The sequence below is a fragment of the Saccoglossus kowalevskii genome, chromosome 7 (assembly GCF_978046115.1).
Source record: "Saccoglossus kowalevskii chromosome 7, keSacKowa6.1, whole genome shotgun sequence".
NCBI classification, from domain to species: Eukaryota; Metazoa; Hemichordata; class Enteropneusta; family Harrimaniidae; genus Saccoglossus; species Saccoglossus kowalevskii.
The window spans coordinates 35,210,175-35,223,270 of record NC_140647.1 but is presented as its reverse complement, the minus strand read 5'-3'; the positions used below and the strand labels follow the sequence as shown (position 1 = coordinate 35,223,270).

General features: G+C 35.8%; 1 protein-coding gene across 1 annotated transcript in view; it reads left to right on the top strand.

Annotated features, from left to right (window-relative positions):
* Positions 1-170: 170 nt before the first annotated feature.
* Positions 171-13,096, top strand: part of LOC100375150 (transcription elongation factor SPT5) — a 34,647-nt gene continuing 21,721 nt past the window's right edge. Inside the window, exons 1-6 of the mRNA XM_002740675.4 lie at positions 171-275; positions 2,100-2,186; positions 5,875-6,100; positions 11,276-11,414; positions 11,823-11,954; positions 12,817-12,916. Of these exons, the coding sequence (XP_002740721.1) occupies positions 2,112-2,186; positions 5,875-6,100; positions 11,276-11,414; positions 11,823-11,954; positions 12,817-12,916 (672 nt within the window). The 5' untranslated portion in view covers positions 171-275; positions 2,100-2,111. The remainder of the gene's footprint in view (positions 276-2,099; positions 2,187-5,874; positions 6,101-11,275; positions 11,415-11,822; positions 11,955-12,816; positions 12,917-13,096) is intronic.

Below are 13,096 nucleotides of genomic sequence, written 5' to 3'. Positions count from 1 at the left end.
TATTGAAGGATAAAAACAATAATTAGAATGTTTGAATATGATTTCTAATAAAAACAATGCTCAAACAGTTTAAAATAAACTGTATATAAAAAATAAATTGCATAAAATGTATAGAATAATGAAAAAATACGCAAATAGATGCCATTCAGCTACACTGTACTATTGGGACACCGTATGACATGTTAACCAGAGGGGCACCAGGATATTAGGTCAGCAGTTTTGTAAATTAGCATTTCTTGACGCCATTGTGTTGGTTATGCTGCTGTTGAACACAGGTAAGGACTGTTTCCCATGCCCATCCTTTGTCTGTGGTGATCGTCGTACTGTAGACGCGAATTATCTTAGTAAAATTCACGTTATATATTTAGGAACATGAAAAATCCACAATTTTCAATGCCATTCAGGGGCCTATAGAGGGCGAATCACACGTGGGCTGTTGTTGACAGGCGTTACGCAGGTTTGATACAGTGGGATTACTGTGTTGTTTCTGCATAATAAAACACAATATGTTGCTTTTTAATAAAAAATTGTGTCCATAGTTATGTAACGGTCAACATAAATTATGTGATAATCCTTGGGCTCGAATGAAACAATATGTCGTCAGAATGTCTTGATGGAAGTGTTGATCATTCGGCTCTCTTGTTCCTGTAACTTGTCACTAGCACACGAACACAACGGAATGAAGATTCGGACCGTAGAAATCTCACTGCTATGGGTCGTAACTTGATGCCGCCATGTCCTAAATTTGTGGGACAGGGGGGGGGGGGGTGTAGGTTGTTGGTCCATATTGTTTCGCTAGTGTGTCTGAAGTGTTGGTTGACTTTCCCTATTCAGTTTGTCAGTAACAATGAAAACTACTCTTCAATACAACAGAGTTTTCATGAAGCTTGTTAGTTAACTAAATATCAAAAATAGAAATAGTGTAATATGAGGTTATTATGAGGGGATACTGCAGAGTGTGCATAAAGTCCGACATGGTGAAGGTCAAAGCGACCCTGTGCTGTATTAATTTCATACTTTGTGGTATATGTCTTTGTAATTACCTTATTATGTGTCTTCCCAATCTAACCAGTTGGTGCATGAAGCCCCAAACTGAGCAAGATGGTGAAAATTAGTGAAACATTCTCACTATGAACATCTTGATTTTGGAAATATTGTGTAATCATTGTATAATTTTAATTTGCATTTTTTATTTGTATTTAAATACCATAGAAAGCGGTACAGTGTATGAAATAAGTCCAATGATAACAATGTATGCAGGTGATAAAGACAGTTCCAACCCTAACTGCATTACTTTGCTGTGATTAGTTGTGAATTGATATTCTCTCTTTGGTACAAGTCAAGAACATAGAGACTGTGAAATATTCGACATAAACTGTAAAAAACTTCATTATTTCATAATCTCTATTAATTTTTACACCCATTAGTTAACTTTCAAAACTATGTATCAAATGTTAATTTGAAATGTTCAAAAAAAACTTAAAAATGATATCCTAATAACTCTCTAACTTGTTACGCGTAATATGATTCGGGAATAATTTATACATGTATTGCAGGCATGACTACATAATCCCCAGATAGCTTGTGACCATACATAATTGACTGTGTTAGACACTCCTAGTACATTAGCCCTTTCACCACCAGTTTCCTTTTTTCATCACAAATTCACAAAATAGTCCTGTTTATAGTCTGCATTTGCCTTCAAAAGATTGGGACAAAAATAGTTAAATTTGTTGAGTAAAAACTGAAAATTGACTAAAATTTTATCTGTTGGCTGCAAAATAAGGTTTATTTTCAGAAACATTGAGGAATATTATAAGAAAAATTTGGGCGAGAAAGTCTGGCAGTGAAAAGGTTAGAAGAACTACATGCTTCACAGATGGCCTGTGACCACAGATAGTTGACTTAGCTTAACACTCCTAATACATTAGATGGTCTATCAGTACACAGTTCTTAGATTGCCTATGACCACATGGTACCATATTGACTCCATGAGTAGCCATGTACCAATAATGGCTGGTATACGTCAGAAGTGAATGACAATTTGAAGACATTAATACTTACGAAATGTTATTTTTGTTTCTTTTTTTTTCATCAAGTAATAAGCCAAGATGTCTGATAGTGAAGGCAGTTTATCTTCTGACGCTGAGAGTGACCAAAGCTATGGTGCAAACAGTGAAGCAGAGGTATTTTGTGTAATATTGTTACAAAGATCATAATCTTGGTCCAACTTCTAGTTGTGATACTGTAATACATGTCAACTTATCATGTTCTCTACGAGGTGTTGATTGTGTATTAATTTTAATATATTAGCACATGTATTTCATTATGAGGCGTACATGTATATGTTAGGTGAAACAACTTTAAAAATATTCTGGAATAACATTTTTAAAAACGTGTCATGATTCACCTAATATATAAACATTATGTTTAAGGTAGAGATACAGTTTATTTGTGAATTTCAATCAAAAATAGTTTTTTTCGTTTTTTATATAGATTTTTATCTAAAGAACATTCTGTGAAAATTTGACCAATGAATTGTTATTGGAACACCATTAAAATTGCTGTTTATTTTCTGGTTAAAAATAAAAAACACTCACACGTGGCAATGTTTATGTCCAATTGCCTAATTTGCATGAGTAAGCAAATAACAGGACCTTTGATTGACAATATGCATATCGAGATTGTACGGGGCATAGTTCATTCAATTCACGCGCATGTGCAATTATTCTTGAATCAGTTATCGCTCGCTAGCAAACCAAACATTATATTTCCTCAGCGTTTTTTCCTAATTTTTATCATTACATTATGCGTGGTGTGAAAAGAAAGAGAGGTAGAAAGAAGATTCAGATGATTTCTATGTCGGAAGAGGCAAAAGCTACACTGAAGGCATCAGCCCGCCGAACGAAAAACAAAATCGATGTGAGCGTCCAAACGTGACTTTCCCTGAAGGCGTGAATCCGAGTTTCTGATTGACTGAGAGATTTTATTTTTAAATAATTGTTCTCAAAAAATAAACTGAGCATGTGAAGATTAATTTAACATTGTTTACAGTGATAACAGCTCATTGTCGAAACGAAGCTTACCCATTCACACTAGTCACAATAAACATCATACTCTTGAATAGCCGTCAATGACTACGGTATATTAGGCATCCGCAGGAATGATTGAAATGTCCGAAAATGACGCCAAAATACACCTTAAAAGTCCTATTTTATTTTTTTCTAAATCCCATCCCGAATTTACGGCAGAATCTGGTCCCTCAAATAAGGGATACGTGAGCTTTGATTCTAACCGGATATATTGCACTGGGTCGGGGAGATACAAACTTTAGTGTATCTTTTGCCCAATGCTAGGTGCTAGGTGGTGCGAGACAGCTTTGTTTGTAACCGGACGAACTCCGTTTAATTCAATGAAGCAAACAACTGACAATGCTAAAATAAATTGCAGAGGTACGCTAAAATTAATTGAAAACAAGCAAATAATTTCAATGAAAAATAAATCACAGAGAGAGGTAACTTGATACATTAACAACTCTTTTGACGCGCTGACCGCTTCTCCGCGTCTGATGTTTTGTTTTCCTTGTCATAATACTTACTGATTGATGATTTTGTTTTGATTTTTGAGTTTTTTAGCCTGCAACTCGGCCACGACCTTTGCTTTTTCCATGAAAAATGGGGAAGTTTACGTCAATTTGACGGACATTCCATTTTTTTTAAACTAACGAGCACACTGTTTAGCACTCCTATTTTTTCATTTACTGATTTCTATTCAGAAAAATTCGACCGCTCGAAAATGCACCTTAATTTTGCACTCATGTCATGTCAGATTTCCAACACAAATTATTTAAAACCGGTCGAAATTTTAAAACTTTTACGTTAGGAGCTGGAGCTCTCTCCTTGCAGCGACCGTCGCCGGTAGTACAACAGCATGTTTTGTACTAGTACGTACATCCGTGCGCTGATTGTCTGCGACTTCTTAGAAAATCCCTGAATAAGGCGTTACCAAAATCGGAAAAAATAAAAAATTGCCTCCTTAAAAAACGAACAGAATTCAAATATTTTTTTTTAACAAATATGTTGCAGTGGGAAAATGGGATTGGAAACGCTGAACAAAACTTCTGTGCCTCGCGTTTCGATTCTAGGATTACGCGATTATTCATTATTGTGCGTTCGCTTCCTGGAGTTGGTTCTAAATACTACATAAAAATCATCAAGGATAATTAATTTAATATCCCACTTTGTACTCTTCACGGTAAACCATAGGCTCTGAAATACTCGTAGATTTTTTTTTGAAAATACATCGAAGAGAAGCCATGATGTTTTGATCGTGATAAAAAGTCACCTTCCTAGGACCGCCCCCTGTTTAATAATTCATGAGATGACGTCATGTTTACTGGGCATTGACACGTGTTTTTACCGACCCCATCAAAACACTGGTATGAATGACGTGTTTCTGATTTATATATTCAAGAGCAGTTGTTCTGGTCCAACAATTTTACATAAAATGTCTATGTCTATACGTTAACTTTCAATTTCAATAGTCTAGAAAGTATGACAAAGTATGACAAAGCAGTAATTCCCCGTTTAACGCGCAAATATGCAAATTAGCCTTTTTCTCATCTTCTATTTTTGGTGAATTCTTGGGTTTTAAATTAAAATAGCTGATAGACGCTTTGGCCATTTGCCTCGAAATTTTCACACTTTATTGACAAGGTGTTCCCCCTTCAAAATGCGTCCGGACAGTTTATTACGACGAGTGGAACAAAAATAACAAGTCCGCAATTAACATGGATATATAAATTATGCAAAAATAGCAAAGAGTGAACTTTGAGGTCATGCTGTGCGACTTTGAAAGCCGTTAGAGAGATGAGTGGACGCATTTGAATTAGTAGTATACCAAGGTATCCAGTGATGTAATTTTACCCACAAACGGACTTGAAGTTTTTGAGCTAATTTTTTTTAAACCACTTTTGTCCAAAAAAGCATATTTTTGACCCAAAATCAAAAACGCATTCTGGATATTTAAAATTAAGACAAGTTTTACAAAGTTTGTATAATAAGCTTTCAGAAAATATATAACATGCTGGATATATAATACCATTTTCATTGTCTAATTACTCAATTAAAAAGCAAGCCAAATAAACTGCATCTCTACCTTAAGAGCAGAAGGTAAATGTAATATAGTAGGCGGACATGAGATGAAAGTTAATTTTTTGTCAGCATTGCACGACTGATCAAAGCCGATCACAAAAATTATGAATGAATGGAGCTACGGTAAAACAGTAATGCGCTGTGTACTAATTGACTTCAAACAATAAAAATACAAGTGGCTTCCTATTATTTTCCGACTATGACTTTACAGTAATGTAATTTCTTAAACTTGATCCGCTTAAATCCCGAATCCATAAAGGACTTCTGATCTGATGTGAGGAAACATGCTTTTGCGTTTGTCAGTTATTTTGATTTACCATGGTAGTGCTTTGTAAATAATAGTACACGTGTTTTGATTGACTTATACTTGTATTATGAAGGAAAGAACCAATAGGACTGCTCATTTTGAACAATGCTTGTTAAAACATGCATCAATGGTCAAACTACAAAAATTTAAACGTCGCATTGCGTACATAGTAAGCCCCAGAACGCATGTTTAGGTGCTATGAGACTTGGTTTTATGGTTTTATTTTCAATGTCAACAAACTTTTTGTTTTGATTTTAATAAAATATTTAATTATAAAGTAGCCGGCAAATCTGTCGCAAGTAGGCAGACAGTTTGGTCGGTTGCTGGCTGTAAATGAAAGCCCTGAACTAATGTGTTGTTTCTACCATGGGGCAATCGCCTGATTTTGTAACAAGCTAGTAAATCTCTTTCTAGGAAGCAGAAAACAGTGGTAATGAAAGCGATGGTGGTAACCAGCCTGATGATGGTGATGGTGATGATGATGTAGGCAGTGATTCTGGTAGTCATAGTAACCAAGGGGATGATGATGAAGGCGATGAGTTGATGGCAGAGGAAGATGAATATGATTCTGAAGAAGATGAGGAAAATAACCACCGCCGTAAAAAATCCAGATATGGTGGTTTTATTTTAGATGAAGCAGGTAATTACATTTTTTAGTCATACCCCCTTACCGAATACAGTCTGGGGCTTATGGATTGGGTTCTGTCAGTTTGTTCATTGGTCCATGACATTTTCTCAGATATGAGCTAATTAATATTCATTTTCCATTCTACGAGCTACGAATTAACTACTTTAATTATTTTAACTTATATTTATTTCAAATATTTCAATGTAAAATTAATCTGCTTTAATAAAAGTGAAAAAATATATATACTTTATTTTTGAAATCGCGTCTAAAATACGTATTTTTAGACATTGACCTCTGACCTGGCAGCCATTTTTTTTTCAAAGCGTGTTGTCCGTTTGTTACGGCCAAAGTGGCAACAAGAATTTAATTATTTTCTTTTCCGATGGAACGCTGGTAAATCACATTAATAGTGAGAAATTAGTATTCCTTGTATCGCTGACTGAATATAGCTTATGAATTTATTTTTATGAACAAGTCATGAAGCCAAAAACATCAATCACGGTTACTACACTCGAGTGCAAGTGCAGATTAAACAAACGACAGCTTGACGCATCGCTGCCGGTGAAGTGAGCAAGTTATTATTCAACTCGGCAAATCCTACACGCAACTAAACTTGCAATCGTAATCATTCCTTCTGTTTATTTATCATTGTCTCCCCTTCCATTATCTTGATGTACGACTTATTCCGATCTGGTTCGTTTGTTAAAACTAACAGAATGTCAATCGGAGGTTAAAATAAAAACACATTAGGCTGATGTCACACGTGTACGTTGATTTTGAACAGCGGTATCTTCTTTCAAGTTTTGTTGTGCATTAATTTTTTGCATTGTGTTAAAACCAACAAGGACAATAGAATGATGGTCCAGTGGCCGACATCCTGTGTGTATCATAAACAAATAGAATAATGCTGGTCGCCAACTTTTTGTCCTGGTCGGAAATTCTGAGTGCCGACCAGCGTGGGCAGATCCCTGATAATGGTATAGATTTGCTCCTGATTTTTTTATCAGATTCAAAATGGCCAACTGGCAGCCATATATGATCTGAAAATGACCAATTCTGTTTTTTCTGCCATTTTGTCTGTTAAGAATACTTATTTTTTGCCATTTTGATTGTAACTTGAGAATGTAACTACTAAGTTAGTACAGTTGAATCTTGGTTTTGCTTCACAAAAATGCGAGTTAATTTTTACTGCTATCCTACCCACGATGACCCACTGGCAGCCATTTTTTGCATTATTCTGCTTATGTCTTGAATTTACACTGTCCAATTTATTACACAGGCAATTGTAGCACATCAATGAAAATAGATCTTTTTTCATGAGTCAATACAAGATGCTTGACTGGCAGTCATTCTGCTTGTATCCCAAATTCACATACTGTATTCACTCTATTGGAAGAAGTGTATATAAACCAAAATTTCCATTCGTTGTACACTGAATCATTAAAAAACTACTATTTTTTTTAGCTTCGCTGTTGACTTTGTAGAGCAGAGCTTATCGTATGAATGATTGTCCATTGTCCACTTCAAATTTCCACTCTTTCAACTCCTTCTTGAAAACTACAATTCTGTATGCTTTGATACTTGCTGTATATGTACCTCCTGTAGAGCTCACTTAGATTTGTTCATTTTGTGATGATATCTTCAAATCTCTGATTTTGATGAATATTTTTGTCATTTTCAGTGAAATTTTTGACTTGTTGAAAAGGTTTGATTGCTTTGATATTATTATACATGTAGTTAAGGTAGCGGGACTATTATTTGCATACTTGTTTTCATCGTCTAATTGGGACCAAACGACTACAAATAGACCCAGAAAAGTATATATTTTTAGAATCGCCAGACTTCAAGCTTTTCAAAGGTGTGTTTGCCATGCCCATATCGGCATTCTACGTTGCGTTACTCAATCAAAAGTGAAAAATTACTTTTTTTGTAAAAAAAATAATTATGCATTTATGCTGGTGATAAGAAGTTTTGTTTTCACTTTTCCTAGTTGTTCAATAGTCTGGTAAATTGAATGTGTCTGGGCAGTTTTATTCAAGCAACGCGTTTTGAAAAGTAGTGTCCTGAATTTTAATTTCTGTTTTAGTCGCATTGACCTTAACTCAAACCACAACACATTGGTAAATAATCCATGAAATAGTTTGTCTGGACACATTCAAGTTCCTCTCATTGTTACCTTAAAGCTGTGAAAATTTGGTGTTAATCCGACGACAATAAATATACGTTATTTTTTGTTAAAGACCTTGTATTTTGAAAAACATAAACTCCTAGAAAACGTCGATGAAGTCACAGCAAAGATTTTCAAGCTTGTTTATCTGCAGAAGCGATTTTTTTTCCGATCAAGGTCTGTTTTAACATGTGTAGGGGCATCCAAATGTGTAAGGCTATTGGAAACCAAAAAAATAATGGAATGGGATAGCTATAGTTCGATAAAATCGGCAAATGAAAACACTAAAATCAATGATTTTTTTCAGTGGCTGTGTGACCTTGTGTCTGACACATTCATATGCAAATGACTAATCTGTGAAATAAACAGGGGCGGAGACAAACCACTCAAATGTTTGGAAACACTCATTAGTTGCGTTCACGCACAGCTCCTTAGCACGGGCTAAGAGGTCAAATTCCTTAGCCCGTGCTAAGAAAACGTGCGTGAACGCTTAGCACGGGCTAAGGAATGCTAAGTACGGGTTAAATCTGAACCGAATTTAAGACGCGGTCTAGACCTTAGCACGGGCTAACGAAGTATGCGCGAACGCTTAGCCCAGGGCTAAGCGCCCTTTGCGGCGACCTTTGGGTGTGAAAATTGTCCCATGTTCGTATAACGACACTATTCCACCAGTCATTACTCCGCGCTCACTTCCACACTAATCGGGTCACTGTAGTAGTAGAGCGTACAGCAGCTCCAATCGTAGACAAAATAAATTTGGTTCGCTGTCTACGACATGCATTAATAAAACGCTGTATTCTGTTACGCCCGTTGTATACTGTTTATGTGCATCCAAATAAGTGGTCCGTCTTCTCTCGCGTTCCTGTGCACGTCGCTTCAAAATTAGAACGAAACATGCCAGCAGCAGAAATAGAACCTCGCGCGTGTCATCCATTTTTCGTTCATAAATAGCGGCTTACCAAAGGTCACCAACTAATGGCAGCCCTTAGCCCGTGCTAACGACTGGCCCTCCCTGTGTGTGGACGCAATTGGGTCTAGCCGAAATGCAAATATGCTAGATAAGCCTAAATCAGCTTAAATCTTAGCCCGTACTTCATGTAACGTGAACACAACTATTGTGTGTCAGATAGCTACTAATAACACATCCTAACATTGCTTTGTCTTGAGTTAATCTTTGAAACTTATAGGCACACAAATTAAACCTGTGTTGTTGATTTTAGAAAACACTACTGAAGCTGCCTTGCTTCCTTTCAGAAAATCTACATTTTAACTAACTTACATGGCATTCTAGGTTACGTTGACTTTGTCAGATGAAAGTTTATAGTGCATTTCATCAATTAATAAATAAATGTGGAAATCGTAATTTTCAACACAAATAATAGTCTCGCTACCTTAACTCAGATGGACCAATCTTAGATTTGTTCATTTTGTGATGACAGTGTTCTTCCTAGGCCTTTGAAGCGTCATGGTACTGTCACGCTTGTACACTCGATGCTTATTGCTTTGTTTACAAGTGTCAGTCTCGTCTGGCACAAATTTAAAATGATAACATATTACATGTATTGATCAAAAGGTTAGCCACACAAAAACAGGGAAGTCTGCAAGAAGTTACCAAGTCATTCACGGGTGCGGCACCTCTCAATCCAAAAACAAATACCAATACTCGAGATAGAGTAGTAATAATTTGCCCATTGCACATAACGCCAACGATGTGATAAAACAAGTTTCACAAATCACAAACGCACCGTACGCCAGGAAGATCTATATCGATTTGCTGCACTGCAGTTATTTGCAGTTTTTACTACTCAATAGCCGGTGACACTAATCGCCAAAAATTTAAAAAAACAAGTGAAATTAAGTCTCATTGGAAAGAAAATGTAAAAATTATTCACCTGCAGGCGAGAAGAAACAAAGAATAAACCAAAGTACCTCATTCATAGTGTATCATGCATGTTGTGACATCGCGACTGATGCATGCTGCGTTACAAGGGGGATTTTGATTGAGGTTCCCCAGTGCATGTTTTTCCGTGATGTTTAAAAACCTTGTAAATACCTCGTTGGCGATTTTGATGTAATGTCTAAGATAATCGTCAATGAATCATTTTAATTAACAAAACATTCTAAAAAAAATTTCAGGGACCAATGATAGCAACAGCAGAGGTGAATACCCGTTCAACGCAATGCCGTCAGCTGACAATGTTAGGGTGATTGTAGCGTTACGTATGTGGTATAGATAGACCAATGAAAAAATGCTAAATTTAGTTTTGAAATGCCATTGTAGAAAAAAAATCATTGATTTATTAATTTCTAAGTCATATTTTGATAACCCACAATCTGGCAGACTTTACAAATTTAACCAAAAAATGTTTATCCCCATGTCATATGAACTGACAGTGACAAGGGCACTAAAACTGTCTGTACTTGTTTGTTTATGACTTGTTGTACACAAAATAATGACGAACCAGTTACCTCTATGGATAACAATATATTTACTGACTATGACATAAATATTTCCATTGCTTTTTTTTTGCTGTTCTATTTCAAACTTTATTTCACTTGATACATACATAAAATACAATGGATTAAGTGATATAAAATATATCATACTATCTCATCTTTAATTAATTGCAGATAAGTTGGCAAACACAGTTATTGTAAAATAAATAAAATTATGCAAATTAGAAGCATTATTATGCAAATTAGCCATGATGAAGTCTGGGGAGAACGCAGGATGATATTTTCAATTCTCTAATTCAAATGTGCATTGCTAACAGTGGAGCTATCACAGCCGACAGACTGGTTCTTTATATTTTCAACATTATTATGACATAGTTTCACACATGTTTTGCAGTTTTTAGTGCAGTATAGAACTGGAATATGCATTTGTTCAAAAATGATCACAGCATAGCTGGATCTTTCCATTGTATAAGAATTAGGCTGTGTTTCAGGTTCACCTATTCATTCAGTCAGTCTTGTTGATGGATGGAGCAGATATAAATAAGTAATTTTCTTCATTACAGATGTTGATGATGATTATGATGATGCTGTTGAGGAAGAAGAAGTTGAAGAAGGATTTCAAGATTTAATTGATAGAAATGCTACAACCGGTGATGTTGAAGGTGATAGTCATGGCGCTCGACGATTACATCAGATGTGGCGGTAAGATATCCAAATATATCATCCTTTGTTATAGTACTATTACGCCATTGTTATTCAATAAAACATTTTATTATGTGATGCATTTACACTATATGCTTTGTAATGGACATTACTTAGATCTTCCACTTGCTTTTCTTATATAAACATACTCTAGTGTTGCTGGTTGACTAGTTAATGAAACCTCAGTCATTTTTTTCACTGATTTGCTTATTATACATGTATACGTCTCCACTTGCTTACCGGTAATTAATTTATTGAAATAATAAGATACTACTATTTCATACAAGTCATTTTGTGTTTATATTTATATTGACGTATTTGACAGGCGTGATATTAAGTGATGTTTCTGTATTTGAGAGGCACCTTTTTTACTTGTCATTCTTTACGTCCAATCCTCATCTATAACAGAGAACAGAAAGAAGATGAAATTGAAGAATACTACAAGAGAAAATATGCTGACACAACTTCTGGTGGACGTTATGATAGTAACTATGAAATGTCTGATGACATCACTCAACAGGGACTCTTACCAGGTGTTAAGTAAGTATAGTCATTGTAGCTTCGTTAATCCTACCCCAGGTTACATGTACTACACACTCAATGAAAAGACCAAAGCCACAAACTGAGATTCCTTGTCAATCCTACCCCAGGGTAGATGTACTACACACTCAATGAAAAGACCAAAGCCACAAACTGAGATTCCTTGTCAATCCTACCCCAGGGTGGATGTACTACACACTCAATGAAAAGACCAAAGCCACAAACTGAGATTCCTTGTCAATCCTACCCCAGGGTAGATGTACTACACACTCAATGAAAAGACCAAAGCCACAAACTGAGATTCCTTGTCAATCCTACCTCAGGGTAGATGTACTACAGACTCAATGAAAATACTAAAGCCACAAACTAAGATTTCTTCACTAATGTATATGATGGTTAAGCACTGTACAGTGTTTGGCTGTACTTTCCTGATTGCCACTTGGATAGTGCATAAAATTGAAATAATGCAGTTATGGTACTAAACTGGTCACATAGCCATTTCATCTAGGCTTGAAATACAGTTTATGCGGTAAAACTATATCTACTGTCAGCTACTGTATTCCTGTCACCTGCACATAAAAAAAGTCAGGAGATGCAACAATGTTATCATGTTTATCAGAATACCAACTATTCAACTGACATAAAGGCGACAAGATATGTCCCAGCATACACATGTAACTTAAGTCATTTCAGTGCTGTGATTGTTTTGGAACATAAAGGTGTTGTATATTGTGGAGTTGTTACTATGTCTTCAGTCTAATGATACAGAAACTTGTGTTTTCTGTCCATGACCAGTGTGAAATATAATGCTGTGGTCATTTGGTATTTAATTTATATATTGGTATACTGTTTTTCATATCAGAGATCCTAACTTGTGGATGGTGAAGTGTAAAATGGGTGAGGAAAAAGCCACAGCAGTAACATTAATGAGAAAGTTTATTGCATACCAAGTTCAAGATGAAGTAAGTATTGAAGTGAATCATTTCACCATGTCCACCAGTCCCTTCCATTTCCAAATTCTTGCCATTCTCTATAGTTTACATATACTCTGTATGGTTCTGTCACACCTCTTGTTTCTTTCCTCTGCTGTTGGTGTAGGGCCAGCTAGCTCTGGGACTCCACTGGTGAGAGTATACGATAGA